General features: G+C 36.8%; 1 protein-coding gene across 1 annotated transcript; it reads left to right on the forward strand.

Annotated features, from left to right (window-relative positions):
• The first annotated feature begins 222 nt into the window (after positions 1–222).
• On the forward strand, positions 223–19,174 carry exoc3 (exocyst complex component 3). The gene is made up of 13 exons (XM_084411818.1): positions 223–413; positions 1,391–1,539; positions 1,624–1,843; positions 3,093–3,774; positions 6,906–7,023; positions 8,364–8,489; positions 8,575–8,675; positions 8,787–8,897; positions 11,568–11,709; positions 11,803–11,925; positions 14,460–14,621; positions 17,578–17,699; positions 18,332–19,174. The coding sequence occupies exons 2-13, from the start codon at positions 1,396–1,398 to the stop codon at positions 18,534–18,536; spliced, it is 2,256 nt and encodes a 751-aa protein (XP_084267944.1). The 5' UTR covers positions 223–413; positions 1,391–1,395; the 3' UTR covers positions 18,537–19,174.
• Positions 19,175–19,762: the final 588 nt, after the last annotated feature.

The following is a 19,762-nucleotide window of genomic DNA, read 5'->3' on the forward strand; positions in this document are numbered from 1 at the left end:
GTTTTTTCTGTTTGGATTTCTCTCAGATTTTAGTTTGATTTTCTACAGCTCCTAATCTAAACAATGAATGTACTAATGGTAAATGTAGAACTTTCAAATATAAATTGGACCAATTAAAGATAGCAGAAAAAGGCAAAACACACAAAAGAAAATAATGAACTCTTCTGCTCATCATGTTGACCCTCACCTCGTGATTTGTGGAAGTGTTGTTTGCGTAAAGCTGCGCACAGTTGATGCTCTCGCACAGGCGCAGTCGTGGTGAGTCGTCATCTGACTGACTGATGAGAGTTGGGCGACTCCAGGAAGACGCTGCTGTTATGACAGTAAATTAACAAAATAAACATACATGAAAATAAAATATCAATGAACAGATTATAACATCTCACAGCACGTACAACGAACACCACGTCCGGGTAAGAACATTCACATGACCTCGAGAATTTAACGATATGTGCATTAAAAAACGCAGACCTCTGAATGCTAATGTAGTTAGCCAGGTAGCATCTGTCACTGTTGGCCTTTCTGCACAGAAATTCAGCGCGATGTATGCGATTATTACAATAAATTAAACAGGTTACAGTTTTGTTGTGTCTTTTCCCTAAACCATAACTGTTTCGAGCAGGTGTTCGCAACGATCTTTATCTGTTTGTGTTAGCTTGGTTACTGCCAGCTGCAAACATATACAGATACACAAATGCACAATATCAATATATGAAAATATATATCAACGATATACAAGAATGCAAAAACACATATTAAAAGACTTAAGTACACACCACGTGTACAAAGCACAATAAGTAAATTTAACCTTCACTGATTTATTTCAGTGGATCAGGATTATTATACTTTACTAAAACCATAAATAAATAACATTTTTGTTACTTAAAATATATATATATTTTTTTTTTCGTTTTCATTTAGTTCACCTCGATGTACTAAAATAACTAAAACTGAAATAAAAAATAATATAAAATGTAATATATAAAAGTAATGATGTTTATATATTTTTATATGTGTATATACATACCTCTCTCTCTCTCTCTATAGGCCTATATTATATGATATATACATGTAAAAATATATAAACATCAGAAAATTGCTAAAACTTCTTGAAATGAAGGAAATATGAAAATAAAAACTAATTAAAAATATTAATAAAAACTATAATAGGATCGCAATGATTCTAAAATAACACTGCAGTGCATTTAACCCATAACCATTTTAGTACCTTTACTGCTATTTGTGCCATTTACTGCTCTTTCAATCATTTTGAGTACATTAAACCTTGTTGTTTGGGTTGGGTCATTCAGAACATTTGGTCCTGCGCTTTGGGCCGTTTTCAGCGCTCTTAACCCTTGCTGTTTTTGTCAACTCTTCCGTTCGGGATCAGTTACTATGGAGGAGACGAACAGAGAGGCCGTTGCCACAGCGGTGCAGAGGGTTGCTGGGATGCTTCAGCGCTCGGACCAGCTGGACAAAGTGGAGCAGTACAGACGGAGAGAGGCGCGCAAGAAAGCATCCGTGGAAGCAAGATTAAAGGTGACGCCATTTCCATTTAACCCTCTGCTGATCTATTATGATTGCTTTCACCACCTCATTAAACCAAACCATGCTCTTCATCAGGCTGCCATTCAGTCTCAGTTGGATGGGGTACGAACAGGCCTCACGCAGCTCCATAATGCTCTGTGTGATGTGAAAGACATCCAGAACTCTCTGGCCGATGTCAGTAAAGACTGGAGGCAGAGCATCAACACCATAGAGAACCTGAAGGATGTGAAAGACGCCGTGGTTCAGCACAGTCAGCTGGCTTCAGCCGTGGAGAACCTCAAAAACATTTTCTCAGGTGAGGACGTGTGCTCGCATAATTAATGTACAGGATCAAAATAATATCAGTAGATGAGTTCCACTAGTTGGTCGGTCGTTTAGCCGAGGGTTAAAAATAGGATCTGTTCTTTAGTTAATTGTATATTAACAGTTTGTTTTTCCCTATTTTGTCATTTATTTATTTACTTAATTAGAATAGTAATAATGTTATTATTTTTCTGAGATGGTCTGTTTTTTTAAAAAAGTTTATTTTCTCCAACATTTGTATTTATTTCTACTATTTATGAGTTTATTTATTTATTTTTAATTTTTTTTTTGTTTGATTGCACATTCATATGTTGTTTTTCTGTTTTTAATATATCAATTATGTATGTATTTTCATTTATTTAATTTAAAAATTAAAATGATTTATTTTAATATATAAAATAAAATTTATTAGCTGTTTTTCAGATGATTGCGCATTTACAGGTTGTTTTTCAGTTAATCGCAGATTTGTTTTTCCCAATTTGTAGTAATTTAGCATATGTATTTTTTACTTAATAATATTGTTATTATTTTTCTAAGATGGTGTCTGTTTTTTTTCTATAGACAACATGTTAAGTTTATTTTTCTCCAACAATATTTGTACTTTATTTATTTATTTATTTATTTATTAACAGTTTTCTGATTTTGCTATATAAATTAGTATACATTTATTTTCATTTATTTTATTTTATTTAAAAAATAAAATTATTTATTTTAATATATATGATTAAAACTATTAGCTATTTATCAGGTGATTTTACCCAACAGTATTTTCGTCAGTTGTACTACTTATGCATTTATTTAGTTAGTTAGTTAATTAAAAAAAATATATATTTATTAGCTATGTTGTTTTATGTTGTTTTTCTTAATTTTCATCCTTTATTTGTATTTCCTTATTTTTTTACAAATAAAATAACAATATTTTTTTATTTTATTTAATTAATTAATTTAGTTAGATAGATAAAACATATATTTTCACTATTTATTAGCCATTTTCAGGTGATTGCACATTTATAGGTTGTTTTTCAATGCAATACAATATTTGAGTGATTTTTTCTACTTGATTATGTAGCCTATTTATTTATTTACTTTAAATATTTATAAATACATTTTATAAAAATGTATTTTAGGTTATTTTATATTTTATTTTACTTTATCTTTATTTTAGAATTGATGCTAGACGCTATATTGGTATAATTTTCATTTGTTGACACACTGCACCCATATTTTCTCTTTCTCTACAGTACCTGAGATTGTACAAGAGACCCAGAATCTGATCGAACAGGGCGAGCTTCTTCAAGCTCACCGCAAGCTGATGGACCTGGAGTGCTCCCGCGACGACCTCATGTACGAGCAGTACCGCATGGACAGCAAGAACGTCCATGACATGAACCTCATTCGTGGCTACTTCGGCCAGGTGCAGGGCCTGTCGGAGGAACTGTCCAAACAACTCTGGATGGTCCTCCAACGTGCCATGGTCACTGTCCGCCGCGACCCCACCATGCTGGTGTCTGTGGTTCGAATCATCGAGCGCGAAGAGAAGATCGACCGCAGGATGCTGGATCGTAAGAAGCAGACTGGGTTCATCCCGCCTGGGAGGCCCAAATGCTGGAAAAAACGCATGAATGAGGTCCTAGAGGGCACCGTGAGCGGTCGCATCGAGAGCACGCAGTCAGAAACACGCGAGTCTGACAAAATGTGGTTGGTGAGGTTGCTGGAGATCATGAGGAAGTACGTGCTGGACGACCTGATCATAGTGAAGAACATGATGGTGCAGTGCTTCCCTCCTCACTACAACACCTTCCAGGTGTTCTTCGACCTCTATCATAAGTCGGTGTCGGCGCGGGTGCAGGAGCTCGCCGCAGAGGATCTAGAAGCCAATGAGATCGTGTCTCTTCTCACATGGGTCCTCAACACGTATAAAAGGTAAGATACAAGTTTATCATAGTACATTTGACTGCTCTGGAGTGACAGCAATGATTGTGAAAACTGAATAATTATGATATTTTAATGGCACATTGGGTGTTAATTTGCAGTACAGTTACTTTTTAGCCGATTTTTAATATGCTTTGTATTGTTACAGTGTCGGTAGTATATGTAAATGCACAATGTTTACTCATTCTCAGTGTTACCAGGATCGAGAAATTCCTGTTTATTAGTCAGCTAAAGTCCGCTCCAGGGCTTTCGTGAAAACTACAGATTGTACTTTCGCATTTTTGAATCCCCGCCCACAGACAGCCGGATCGACAGAGGGTTATTAACAGAACAGTTGAGTAGGTTTATCACTGAAAATTGAATTGTCCTATGTCTACTCTTTAAACAGCATTATGGTAAAAATGTAACACTATGGCAACAGCTTTATGACCTGTACGTGACGGTATTTTGCTTGGGCGGAACTGGTGGAAAAATGTTTCCTCTCTCTTTGGCCTAAAACACTGTTCGTAGTCATCCAGTTTGAAATGTTAACTACAGATTTTCACACACCGTTCTGTCTGTATTTCGATGCTTTGCAGCCTTTAGCCTCACTCTACAACACACTGGATCCTTCACTGGAAAAACCGAAAGTTACTCAAACGTTTACTCTTTGAATTCTTGCACCCAGGAACAATACAAGTCAACCATTATGACTAAAAGTTAACTAAGAAGTATTTCCTATTAAAGCAAGGCGGTATTTGGCTCTGGTCAAGATATAGCAGACTGGGAGTGGCCTTGGCATAATGGGTTGCAAAGTTTTACTAACTATTTGGAAAAAGGAAAGACAACAGCCTTTATTTCTCTGTTTCCTCTAGTCAGGTAGCACTGATTTCAACTAAATTCTTTGCCTTTCTACTGTAAAGGCATAGCCTGGATGCCAGCCGAACTTAGCCCCGCCCACAACATTTTTAGTTCGGGAAGTTCGGTCTGGACTTGATCCGTTGTGGAGCAATTATGCTCGAACCAGAGCTGTTCGGACCAATCAAATAGCCAGGGCGGGCTTTATACGATGATGGACAGATGATCAACAGTAACGTAATCATCCACGTCACCAAAGAGCGCTTGGGTGGAATTCGTTTACAACAAAGATTCGCCGCTGGAGAATTGAGATTTCACGAGTTCACACTTACAAAAAAGTCAGATAGAACAAATGCATATTTGGCGTGCTTACTCCGTTGCTCTGATTGGTTGTAGGTCTATCCAATTGAGTGCAGAGGCATTTTCTTTCCTGGTTCGTTTGAAACACGCCCCTTAATCACAGCCCAATGGAGCAGTATGACGACGTCAGGCTAGAAAAGGCAGCTTTAATGAAAAGTTTTAATGAAAGCCCATTTGCCAGCAGTGAAGTTGAGACCGTAACTATACAAGGACACTGTATTATGGCAGTGATGGATTAAACAAGTTAAACATGTTTTTTTTTTTTGTGTTATACTTTGAATACCGTTGTTGCAAATTGAGTCTTTTTGCTTCAATTTACAGGATCAAAAGGATATGTTATTTGTTGAGGTTTACCAATCGGTTTGTTATTTGGCAGAGATGGGTGATTAAAAATGGTGTCTGTTGTATTTTCACAGGTTATTTTCCCAAACAATATATTTTTTTTAATATTTTCATTTTTATTTTTTACAAAATTATAATAAAAATACTACTAATAATATTAAATTTTTATGTTTCTAAGATAGATTTTTCTGTTGATAGTTTGATACTGGTTATGTTATATATAATAATATTGTGAATTTATAGCTGTATTATTTCCAGCGGTTATTGCAAATAGTAAACCTAGTAGATTTTCCTTGTGAAGAAAACATTTGCTGTATGGAAAACTTCCCTCTGTGATGTTGTTGTAGTTACTTCTCTAACTCAGCATTGCATTCTTCAGTGGCAGATCAGTCTGTCAAAGTGCAGCAGAGAGCAATTAGCTCAATATTTAAAGCAGAGCGGAGAGCAGAAGAACAGCTTTGGGTGCTTAATCTGACCGATGGACTCAAAACAGACCTTCATATTGTGTGCGCTCACAGGACTGGAGTCACAGGAAGATTAATACACTGATGTGCACCAGAGTAAACACACCAGAGCTGGAGAGAGAGACAGGCAGGCAGTTCTGGGATGCATTATATGGACTAGGCATCACATTTTTTATTTCTTTGCATAGCCTACATAAGTTGTATTTTATATTTATATACTATTATATTTATATACTAGTATTTATCAATATTTTGAATTAGCTTTAAGTGTTATTTTCATTTAGTAATTTTGTTATGGCCTTTTGTTATTTCTATTAGGTATATATATATATATATTTCTTTTTAGCTTTAATATATATATATTTTTTTCATTTGTGGCGTTTTTGCCTTTTATTAGGATAGGACAGTAGCTTGAGAGAGAGAGAGAACATGAGAGTGGGAACAGGATCAGGAAAGGCCACGAGCCGGGACTCGAACTCGGGTCGCCCGAATCGCAACAGCGCTTCACGTCGGTGCACTTGCCCACAAGGCTATCGGCCGACAGCTATAAAGATCTTATCCTTGTCTTATTTCATGCCAAAAAAAGGAATAAATAAGAAACTATTTAGTGTTAAGCATTGCAACATTATTTTCATGACAATTAAGTACATTTCCCCTGTACATTCTTACCTAACTTCAATTTCTCTTTGCAGTAGGGATGGAACATTTATTCATTTATTTACATTTAGCAGACGCTTTTATCCAAAGCGACTTACATTGCATTTCAAGGTACACATTTACATTGTTATCAGTTCTTGGTTTCCCTGGGAATCGAACCCATGACCTTAAACGTTGCAAGCACCAAAGCTCTACTGTTTGAGCTACAGGAAAGTTCGCAATTGGATCGTAAAATTGAACATGTGATTTGCGGATTAATTGCAAAGTTGATCATTTGCATGTGTTTTGTCTTGCCAATTTACACATTCAAGCGATTTTAATCTGTTCCGGTGCAAGAAGAGGCGAAAAGAGAACTAGATTTCAGATAGCGTGCAAAAACGAAGTCATTTCTCTGACATTGACAAAGAGCAGAAACAGGTGTAATTCATGCGCATTTTGTATGTCTGATTCTGTCTTTGGCAGTGTGGATATGATGGGTGATCCTGATCTGCAGCCCGAGTGTGACGTCAAGAAGTTGGAGCCGCTGTTGCCTGAGAAAGTGGTGGATGATTTGCTGGGCAAATACCTCAAGACGTTCACTGTGAGTTCCTCAAGTCTGCAGCACTGGCTTAAAAATTCAAATATTATCAGCCTTTAATTTTAGTGTTTAGTCTTTTTGAAATATCGTCGGTGCTGGGAAGTAACTTATTATATGTAATCCGATTCCAAAAATTATGTTCATCAGGCAGGGTTCCCACGGGTCCTTGAAATCCTTGAAAGTTTGTGAATCTGACAAAAAAAATTCAAGGCCCTGGAAAGTTTTTGAAAATAAACACACATAGATACAGGTCCTTGAAAGTGCTTGCATTTATTTTGTGCAAGACGTTTTCTGGAAAAAATTCCATATTATTCCGGTCCGCTAATGTGTTATTTTGTCAACACTTCGTGGCCATATTAGCTTGCTTGATTTACCTTAGTTACCCGCATTTACGCATTACGCTAAGTGTTTCCCGCGTAAGGTACTTTGTGTTGTACGTTGCCATGACGTTCACGCGCGCAAAACTGTAACAATGTATCTTATAAGGTAACAAGATATAACCTTGCTCTCACTTGAAATCTGTCCCCACATTAAGTCCTTGAATTTGAGAGTATTGGACCTGGAAAGTCCTTGAAAGGTCCTTGAATTTGAAGTTAACTAAGGTGTGGGAACCCTGATCAGGGTTCGTACAAGGTGCTTAAAGTGCTTGAAGTACTTGAATTTTACTTTTTGAAATTTAAGTCCTGGAAAATCCTTGAAAACAGCCATATTTTTGAAGAGGAGCTTGAAAAGTGCTTGAATTTTTTCGAGAAAATACAATCGTTTCAACGCAAAATTAACGCTGCAGTCCGTCTGAGATATAGAGCTTGATATTAAGCATGATATTAAGTTTATGATAAGTATATAATACAACTTTCATTCTTCAGGTCAATCATATGGGAAAAATATTTCAATATCCTTTCAATGGTTAAGGGGATTTCCCATGCCTGACAGCGCTGGTCAATGGATTGATCTCTATGAAGTGAAACATCAGATACCATATATATGTTATTTGAGTAAAAAAAATAAATAAATAAAGATATTGTTTGATACGTGCTGATTGAAGTCCTTGAAATCCCAAAAAGTTGTGCTTGAAAAGTCCTTGAAATTTCATTTTACAGAATCTTTACGAACCCCGGTACATGTAAAATATAATCTTATTCAAATGTGTTTGATAAACAAGTTAAGGATAAAAGTAAAGTCCAAAGTAATCTAAAAGTAGTCAGATGTAATTGATTAAGTTACTAACTATAGTTTGTATTCAGTAATGGACTATATGTGAATAATCTACCCAGTACTGAATATTGTGTGTGCACGAGCATTATCAGTTCAGCAAGTGTTTATTTTTTTCCATTTCTCGCTAGTCAAACATCACAGGCTGGCTGCGTAAAGCTCTGGAAACGGATAAGAAAGACTGGCAGAAGGAGACGGAGCCTGAGGGCGATCAGAACGGCTACTACCAGACCACCTTACCTGCTATTGTCTTCCAGGTACAACAACTTCCATCTGGCCTCATGCTTTCATGCACCCACTCGCATGAGGTCTTTACATTCAAATATCCCTCTTTATCATCAGATGTTTGAGCAGAATCTCCAGGTGGCCGCTCAGATCAACGAGACCTTTAAAGAGCAGGTGCTGAAAGTCTGTCTGAAGCAGATGAACTCATTCCTAGTAAGGTATTGTGATCTCAAACTACCCATTTTATTTATTTTTTCCCCCCACCGTTTGTTATTATTGTGTTAGCTCAGTAACAGGCACACTTTCACCCTTCGTACATGTGTATTCAGGTACCGAGAGGAGGCGATCGTCTATAAGGAGGAACATCTGAAAGATCGTCAGCTTCCGCAGTGCTACGTTCAGTACATGATTGCCATCATCAACAACTGTCAAACCTTCAAGTGAGTGTCTCTTAATCTTTTTTTTTTTTTTTTTTTAAGTAACACATTACATTATTCCATTCTCCCAATTCAGACTCAACTGGGCCTTACTGTACGTTCACACCCGCCGCCGACTTGAGCTTCCAAAGTTACCGGAAGTCATTCATTTTCAATGGAAGCTGGCTTCTCTCAGCTGCAAGGAGCGTCAAATCCACCGGCGTCGCGTTTTGGCCGTTTTGAGTGTTTTGAGCGTCAATCAGAAAGTTGAAAGTATCTCAACTTTATGGTAATGAGCTATGACGCGGATCAGCGGCAAACGCCAGCAACCAATCAGAATATAGACGTCCTTCGCGCTGGCTGATTCCGGAGAAACATACGATGTAAACTTTAGTTCCTACCAAAACATTAGTTCCGAGAAAATGGAGGAGAAACTGATAATCGCTGTTGCTGGGTTTCCTATCATTTATGATATGACGTTATTTTCATATAGGGACCAGTTGCAAAAGAGAGAGAGCCCCGGCCGTGCGCGCGCACTCACCTTCACCGTCTTCAAACAACACGTCTTGCTCTCTTTCCCTCGCGCATATTAATCAAAATAATTTTTTTCCCGACCAAATGTGACCAAAACGGTTATAAAAATGCTGTTAGGTTCCTAGTGTCAATGTATTGCTTGTTTTTTTTTTTTTTCTATTTTACATTTCATGGTGTGACACAGACTTCAGAGCGGCCAAAGCGTCAACAAGCTTCCCCGTACTTTTTTGACAAGCGTCCTTGACAGGGCGGCCAGAGCTTCTTTGCAGCTCAAGTCGGCGGCGGTGTGAACGTACAGTTAAAAGAAGTGTTAAGTTCAGTTTGATCAAATTTAAGGTCTTAAATGTGGTATTTTAAACGGTGTAACACAAGGTTTAATTATCTTTTTATGATGTCTTAATTTGAGGACATACAAAAAAAACACAATACAGCCTAATGTGACTCTTAAACTGTTAAAGGTGATGATTTAATGAAATAAATGCGAGCGATGTACATTTCATTGTCAAAATGCGGCACTGTTGCGCGCTCTACATGCTTCATGGTTTTAGAGCAGTTCGCAATTGATGAATAGTGAAAATAATGCATTGTTTTTGCTTATATTATGGGCTGTTGACTGCTTGAATCTGATTGGTTAACGTTCTTAGTTGTGCAACTATTAGGGAAATGTATGGCTAAAGTAGTTCCTTTTTGTATGGAAAGCACATACTGTCTTTCTCCCACTCAAACACACACACACACATACAGTACGGACACACACTCGCACAGAAACATGTTGTCAGCGCTGCTCTGATGATTTTATCAGTAAAATAGTTTAGCAAATTAAAAGCTACATGACATCTCTCACTAGCGAGGTAATAAGGCCATCCTTAAAAATATTTTGGTTTGCAGTAACAGCAAAAAAAAAGAAAAAAAGGGTCGGTAGGTCGGTCTATATTTTTTTATATATAAAACAAATAATATAAAAAAGTATACGTTATATTTTTTCATTTTTTTTAAAAAAATCAGTGTCGGGTGACATTAGGTGACATTTTTCACATTTTTCTAAGGGCTGTTTACACCAGGCCACTTCATGCGTTTTCTCAGATCGGACTGCAATCTGATTTATCAAAACGATTCCATTTACACCTGGTTACATAGGCTAAATGTGTGTTGTTTTTTTGCGGATATAAATCCGATCTTCAATTACCGCTATATGTAGATTTAATGGAGTGCACGTCACCGAAAGCAACAGTTATGACTACATTATTTATCATCAGCTAAAATTTCTGAATCAAAGCCCGCAATAAGAGAAAGCGGAAACAGCCCTGGTAAGATCATTTCGTTTCTTTACATTTAATGATGATGATTGTGTGTTAAGCGTCAGCGACTTACTTTCACTTTGATTTGCGATAGTTTGCACGTTGATGCTCAGCTTCTCATCTGCGGCAATGCGTGTTGCAGTAGCGTCGTCATATCTGACTAAAACATGACATATAGCCTATAACACGCTCTCGCATGTTTATTTTTTAATAAACTATATTCAACAACATATAAAAATGAAATAATCTTTAGAGTAAAGCCGCAGCCATCATTACCAAGCGCGAACCATTGACAGTGAATGAAACGAAGCAAACTTAGCTTGCAGGCAGTGTGACATGCGTTAACGTTTAACCAATGGTGTAAACATAATCATAGATGACGCGCCACGGGTTTTTATTTAAAAGAAAGAACGTAGCTTATGTTTGTATGTAGGTCTAGGCAATTTATATTCACAATACTTAATAACTAATATTATTTTATTGCATTTGTATTAGTTGTTTGAAGAGTTAAAAAAAAATCTGTCGGTCTTAACGCAAGTTTACAACCGGCAAGTCGGTCGGACTGAAAGGGAAAATAAATAAATAATTGGGTCGGTACTAAATTGACAGGGTCGGTCGGGTTACGGCAAACAAGAATATTTTTAAGGATGGCCTAACGGCTCTGTTCTTGAAGCAGATACACTTACAGTTTCACTATCAGTAGAGACGCTGCTGACGAACACTGTTGAGAGACGCACAGACTCATTATTTTCTAATAATTCAACAGCCCATCCTCAATTATCCCTTACATATTCTTATCGTCTATAATTGACTGCTAATGAACCAAGCTAATGTTTTAATTAATTTCAATGTTTGTTGTCAGGGAGTCTATAAATAGCCTGAAAAGGAAGTACTCTCAGTCGACTGAAAGCACTCAGAACGACGCCGCCATAGATAAGCTCCTGAATGATGTGGCCAGAGAGGGCTGCCAGTTCCTGCTAGATGAAGTCTTCCTGGATTTGGAGGTAAATGCGCTCTTGTCGTGTACGGTCAGTTGTTAAGGTTTAGTGACTGGGATAAACATGCTAAATTTTGACTCTTTCTTGCTCTCTCGACAGCATCATCTCAATGAACTGCTGACCCGGAAGTGGTTGTCAGGCTCTCATGCTGTAGACACCATCTGTGTGACAGTGGAAGACTACTTTAACGACTTTTCCAAAATTAAAAAGCCGTATAATCAGGTTTGCACACTAAAACCTTTCAGAATAAGTGTCCTCTTATAGTAGTTTTGTTTGTCATGTAATGCTGATAAGATCATCATGTATCTCTTTACCCTTTAAAAGTTTGAGGATTACTTTTCATGTTTTTGAAAGATGTCTCATTAGATTAGATTAGATTCAACTTTATTGTCATTACACAAGTACAGGTACAAGGCAACGAAATGCAGTTTAGGTCTAACCAGAAGTGCAATAGCAGCAAGTGCAGGATATACAGTGGTTCCATAAGTGCAGAACATGGATATGTACTGAATAATGCTCATGCTCACCAAGGCTGCATTTGTTTGATCAAAAATACAGGTATAGTGTGAAATATTATTAGGATTTAAAATAATCATTACTCCAGTCTTCAGTGTCACATGATCCTTCAGAAATCACTGAAGGTGTTGAAGGCGAGACACGGCAGGCAAAAACATAGATTTTTCACGCAGTGGTCAGTTTTGAGATTTTGGGCTAGTTTACTCCTTCAATATGTGTTCTTTCAAGCTGCTATAAAGCAAACGTTGAAAATATACATTAAGATGTTTATTTTATTACATTTTGTTTACTTGCGGCAGTAAGTTTCTCCCGAATTTACCAAGAAGTTTTCATTCCAACGCGACACGCCGAGATCCGTCTGTTTACTGAAGTCTGTCATGACCGGTGTCGTTGTAAAGCTCTGAGTCTCCCTGCACAACGCTATGTTGTAACCCAAATATGGGCATTTCCTTTCTATCAGTAACCAATCGTGAATGTCCAAAGGGGGATTTAAAGCTAATGACGCAATCTCATTTAGAGCTATTTAAATCTTTAAAGGTCCTGTTCTTCGTGATCCCATTTTTCAAACTTTAGTTAGTGTGTAATGTTGCTGTTAGAGCATAAATAATACCTGTAAAATTATAAAGCTCAAAGTTCAATGCCAAGCTAGATATTTTATTTAACAGAAGTCCCCTTTCAAAGCCTACAGCGAACGGCCGGTTTGGACTACATCCCTCTACTTCCTGCTTTAATGATGTCACTAGAACAGTTTTTTGACTAACCTCCGCCCACAGGAATACACAAAAAAAGGGGGCGTGGTCTTGTTGCGCTCCCATGTAGAAGAGGAAGAGTTGCGTTTGTAGAGTGTGTTTGTCGCCATGTCGTCGAGACGCTGTTATTTTCATCCCGGAGTCAAATCACCTTTGTAACAGCCAAACGTAAAAGTATGACAACTACTAAATAAACAGCTTACCATTGTGAAACATCCTGCATAAGTCGTGCTTGAACAGGTTCTAATCGATCCTCTTCATCTATGTTCTCCGGGTCTGATTCCGGCTCAAATTGATAAGGTCATATTAAAGACGCGTTTACAATAACACTGAGCGCATGCATCTCCACGTTATGGTAAGAGGCGTGACCTTTCCGGGCAACGTGTGCTAAGCTGCTGTCGAATCACAACACAGGAACCGCTGGCACAATCAGAACTCGTTACGTATTTCTGAAGGAGGGACTTCATAGAACAAGAAAGTCATCAGCCCGTTCTTAGGACAGTGAAAACAGCGGTATACAGATAAGTAAATTGTGTGAATAATACTCTGTTTTTTTTACACGCGAAACATGAACACATGTTATATTGCACACTGTAAACACAATCAAAGCTTCAAAAACACAGGAAAAACGGGACCTTTAACTGCCGTTTTCTCAAAATTAGTTTTTTTGTCATTCTCCAATACAAACATCTCAGCCTATGTAGCCTATGTAATTGTACATTATGTACACCAAACTTTCCAGTTATACACTTAGCAGTATTCCAAAGATATTTTCAGAGGGATTTGTTAATAAATCATTCCTGGTCTGATTTATGTGACATTTTAATAAAAAAAATATGGCGAAAATCACTTTTTTTTAAGGCTATGGACAGTATATTTTGATTTCCTAGGTAATGAAAGCATAAATCCCTCTGAATTTTTTTTTTCATCTTGTGTGTAAACAAAATGAAAAAAAAGAATTTTGCACCTGGCTTTATCATATGTTCAGATCTATCTACCGAAAATATATGCAAAATCGCGCATATTTTTTGAGATAATGCCTAATTTGCATAATTAAACATACAAATTTCAAAAACTTGTAATACATTTTTTTTATATACTTGTGCAAGTAATCAACTGAGGAAGTTTCATGGTGATATCTAGTATTTAAAAAATGTACCCTATTCACCTGTAGTGTCTCGCCTTTAATTAACTAACTGTTGAAAACAGTTGTGCTGCTTAATATTTTTGTGGAAACCACGATACCTTTTTTTTTTTTTGGGGGATTCTTTGATGAATAGAAGGTTTACAAAAAAAGAGCATTTATTTGAAATATAATTTTTTGAGAGCATTATAAATGTCTTTACTGTCACTTTTGATCCATTTAATGCATCCTCGCTGAACAAAAGTATTCATTTCTGTAAAAAAACCCTTACTAACGCTAAACTTTTGCACAGTATATATAGTAATGTTAATGTGTTTTTAGTGATTTAGCATGCGTGTGTTAAACAGGAAATGACGAGTGAGGCTCATCGGCGGGTGGTGGTGGAGTATTTGAAAGCCATCATGCAGAAGCGCATCTCGTTTAAGAATGCTGACGAAAGAAAGGAGGGAGCGGACCGGATGATGAAAGAAGCGGAGCAGTTCAAATTCCTCTTCAGGAAACTTTCTGCTGTGAGTCTCACAAAAGAAACTACAAACACTCTGGATGATGGCTCTAGAATGTTCTGCTATAATCCAAGAAGTGAATCAGTGTTGTAATGTATTACAAAGTGTTCTAGCATTTTTTACATCACAGTCAGTGGCGGGTCCTGGCAGTGGCATTATAGGGCGCACGCAACTTTCAGACATGACTTTCGTCTCTTCTTTATAGGTCATTTGAGGTAGTTTGTATAGCGCTATTTTGAATGACAAATGTCGAGAGCGCATCCATGTAATAATGCGCAAGCGCGAAGCTCTCCGCTCACAGGCAGATTTACTTAGATTTTGCTTTCGCTCAAAACTGGACACCCACTTTCATATACCGTGTTCTCTTATGAATTGGCTCTGCTCTCCCTTAGATATTTTTGTGTGCGTGCTCTTGCTCTACAATTCTCTTGTTTCCTATATAATGTTGCCCAAAGTTATCAGAATAAACTCCCATGATTGACCAATTAAATAACCTAGTGTACCTTTAAATTGCAAATAAATGAAGGATCCATCTTTGTATGTCAAATAATTCCATGTAGCCTACACACTTCGGTAGCATTTTCAAGCAGCTTTTAGTCAGCAAGTTCTCTATCTTTTCTAACTGATCCGACTTATGATTTTCATTAAACGGGCGATACGCGGAGCCATGAATATGCTAATTAGCCCCGCCTCCACTCACTCACATCAGTTCTGAGAAAGATTCACTCGGCCAACTTACTGAGGTAAACGCTGCACAATAGTATCGCTCTCTACACCGTCAGACACGTACCGGTAATTAATATGATTCGCTTTTTGCTTGACTACATTATCATACAGCTAATAATGTGTTGCTAACGTTACACAAACCATGTTCCCTTTCGCCATCTCAGAGTCAGATAGCTGCCTTCAAACAATCATCAGAAACGCTTTGAACAACTCAGAACGACATATAGTTTATCATAACCATAACATCCTAATACACATCATACACCCGCTATATTGCTAAATCAACCCGATTTTGCATATCAACAGAAAAATATACTTCTCTTGAGACTCCCCTGCTAGTTTGGTGTTAATGATATGCTAAAGCCTGCCGGCACGTTGACGTGATTGGTTACAAGGCAGTTTGTGACGTCAGAAACACCAGCGTTTTCAAACCGTGTTTTTGAGACTGTCTTTGGTTCACTGCAGTTTTAAAGAGAAAATACTCAGCAATGATGTTGACTTATGAATTTGCACATGGTTTGTCTTAAAGCATATTAAAAACACCACATAGACTTATAAACAACATTAAAAACATGATTTTCACCACAGGGGGACTTTAAGCTTCATCCACCAAATATCTATCACTAGCAAAGCCTAGCAACTACCTTAGCGATGTGTTCAAACATGTTAGTAACATGCTAATTAATGCCAGCAATGTGTTAAAACATGTTAGCAACATGCTAATTCATTTTAACAATGTGTTAAAACATGCTAGCAATGTGTAAAAACATGTTAGCAACATGCTAATGCCAGCAATGTGTTAAAACATGTTAGCAACATGCTAATTCATTTTAACAATGTGTTAAAACATGCTAGCAGTGTGTAAAAACATGTTAGCAACATGCTAAGTAATGCCAGCAATGTGTTAAAACATGTTAGCAACATGCTAATTAATGTCAGCAATGTGTTAAAACATGTTAGCAACATGCTAATTAATGCCAGCAATGTGTTAAAACATGTTAGCAACATGTTAATTAATGCCAGCAATGTGTTAAAACATGTTAGCAACATGTTAATTAATGTCAGCAATGTGTTAAAACATGTTAGCAACATGCTAATTAATGCCAGCAATGTGTTAAAACATGTTAGCAACATGCTAATTCATTTTAACAATGTGTTAAAACATGCTAGCAATGTGTAAAAACATGTTAGCAACATGCTAATTAATGCCAGCAATGTGTTAAAACATGTTAGCAACATGCTAATTAATGTCAGCAATGTGTTAAAACATGTTAGCAACATGCTAATTCATTTTAACAATGTGTTAAAACATGCTAGCAATGTGTAAAAACATGTTAGCAACATGCTAATGCCAGCAATGTGTTAAAACATGTTAGCAACATGCTAATTCATTTTAACAATGTGTTAAAACATGCTAGCAGTGTGTAAAAACATGTTAGCAACATGCTAAGTAATGCCAGCAATGTGTTAAAACATGTTAGCAACATGCTAATTAATGTCAGCAATGTGTTAAAACATGTTAGCAACATGCTAATTAATGCCAGCAATGTGTTAAAACATGTTAGCAACATGTTAATTAATGCCAGCAATGTGTTAAAACATGTTAGCAACATGTTAATTAATGCCAGCAATGTGTTAAAACATGTTAGCAACATGCTAATTAATGCCAGCAATGTGTTAAAACATGTTAGCAACATGCTAATTCATTTTAACAATGTGTTAAAACATGCTAGCAATGTGTAAAAACATGTTAGCAACATGCTAATTAATGCCAGCAATGTGTTAAAACATGTTAGCAACATGCTAATTAATGTCAGCAATGTGTTAAAACATGTTAGCAACATGCTAATTAATGCCAGCAATGTGTTAAAACATGTTATCAACACATTAAACCATGCTAATTAATTTTAACAATGTGTTAAAACATGCTAGCAATGTGTCAAAACATGCTAATTCATGTTAGCAACATGCTAAAACAAGTTTAAGTTACATACTTATTGTAAATAGGTAGCCTATTCAGTAAATAATTTAATTCTAGGTTTTTTTAAAACAAATTGTATATAGTTCTACAATAATAGTATATCAACGTAGCCGATGTAATGTCTGATTTCTCCTGAAGCACCACATAAGCCAGAACTGCTACTGATCACAGTAACAACATGTAACGTCATCAGCAGCTTTTTAAAGAGCTCGTTTTGAAGCACGCGTGTGTGTGTGTGTGTGTGTGTGTGTTCAGGGAGAGGACTCAGACCGGCTGTGTGACTCCATCAGTGCCATCGCTGAGGTCTTCAAGCTGACCGATCCTGCGCTGCTCTACCTGGAGGTGTCCACTCTGGTGTCCAAATATCCTGACATCAGGTCAGACTGCATTACATTCATAACAAGTGTTTTTCTGTTCTAGTACAGATTACAGGTTTTGTGAGATTCACATAATCTCTGAAAAGATCTTGTGTTGGTCATATTTCACCCCAAAATTACTAGGAAAATTATTTTTTTAATTGTATTTTATTTCGTTTTTAAGGGCCATTACGATTTTTAGTATTTGGATGATATTTCTGTGATAATTATCAATCATTACCATTTATCAAAACTACCATTTATTACTGTATTGTAAAATAAATGGCATTTACATCACAGTAATGAAACAAAAAATCCATTACATTTATCTATATTGTAAATCATTTATACATCATGGTACTATTTGTTGTATTGCCTTTAATTATGATAATTTAATAATAAAAAAAAAAAAAAACAGTACATTACTGCATTAGAGTAATAGTAATAAGCCTAAAAATAATAATGAAAATTGCAGTAATTAGTAATTTGAGGGAAAATGGACATAAATTGTCGTGAAAATGTCGAATATATATATAGTTTCTCGTTTATTTCTTGATTTTAGCTCAACTAATTCGTCTTTTAGGCAACTTTATCATTACCAGTGGCTTGAATGGAGTATTACATTTAAACATAAGGTCTTCTTCTTTCATCAGAGAGGAGCACATTGTGGCCCTGTTAGCCGTCCGCGGTGATGCCAGTCGAGAAATGAGACAGATGATCATAGAGACTCTGAACCAGAACAAACCGTCCTCTTCCTCTGTGTCTCAGCCGGTCTTCAGAGACATCACCGTGCCATCCAGCACCATGACCACCATGACCGCCATGACCTCCATGACTGTACCTAAACTGCTGAAATAATCTGACCTTTGACCCCCTGGAGCCTTTACTAAGCCACTAACCGGCCTCAGAATGACTAAGAGATCCCCTTAATGCACTTTTGGAAACACATTCACTGCAATGTAAGTGGATGATGTTGTGTGTTTGCGTGGCAGCAGCTCATGTTGTGTGAGGTTGCCGTTTCTGCAGACGGCTTTGATGATTTATGTTGACTTGATGTACAGAAACATTTCAGATCTGTAACAAATCACTGAGTTCTTCACGTCAGTTTTCATTTCAATAAAATCTGGATTAACACTAAGTGATCCACACTGTATGATGTATTAAACTACAGGTCATCTCTGTTTATACACACACACACACATGCCCTGGATCTGCCAGCTTATGAGGAACAGGCAGCTTGCGTGAGGATTGAAATATTTGATCATCCCTCTCTTCTCATTGGCTGTGCTCATGGGGGAGGAGCTCTCACTCAGACTCACTCCAGCAGGATGACATGTAATTATTCAAATCTTCATGTAACTGATACAGTTTTGATTACACAGTGCCATAACTGGGATTGAATGACTGTGTTCAGTCTGGAGTACTAGCAAACTGCTTCATATTTTATTTTAAGAATGAATGTCACATCATTATGCAATAAACAGTTCAAACAGCCACTGTGCAGTCAAGTAGATTTAATTCAGGCAGTGGTGCCCGGTTACATTTTATTTCCCCTTAACTGTCACCGTCCCACAGGTGGGACGTTTGCCCATATATATTTAGAACAATAATATTTTAGTAAAAACCTAAAGTAATATTGACAAACTATATATCATTTGGAAGCTTACAATCTCTAGTTTTCATATTTGATGGCTGTTTTTTAAAATAAATGACAGAGGAGCAGTAATTTATCAATTTGCAGCAAGAATATTTCATATTCATTAGGCGTGTTTAGGCCTTTATTTTGAAATAGAAATAAACATGAAAAACCATGAAAGATTGGTAGAAACCTCAGTTTGTTTTCATGCCAAGAGTTCAAAAGATAACACCAATTAAATTTTATGAGAAAAAATGGTCTGAAAATGTTTAGAATATAAAGAAAAATATTATGGATTCTCGATTTGTGATGCGGCAGCGAGCTATAACGCACATATGTGCTCTTTTTATGTTTATTAGATTTTGAAATCAAATCAAATACTGCCAAAACACCCATACTATTTCTGAATAGGATGTATACTTCATAAATTGTATGAAATTATGGAAAT

Source organism: Rutilus rutilus (genome assembly GCF_951802725.1).
Source record: "Rutilus rutilus genome assembly, chromosome: 6".
Classification (NCBI taxonomy): Eukaryota; Metazoa; Chordata; class Actinopteri; order Cypriniformes; family Leuciscidae; genus Rutilus; species Rutilus rutilus.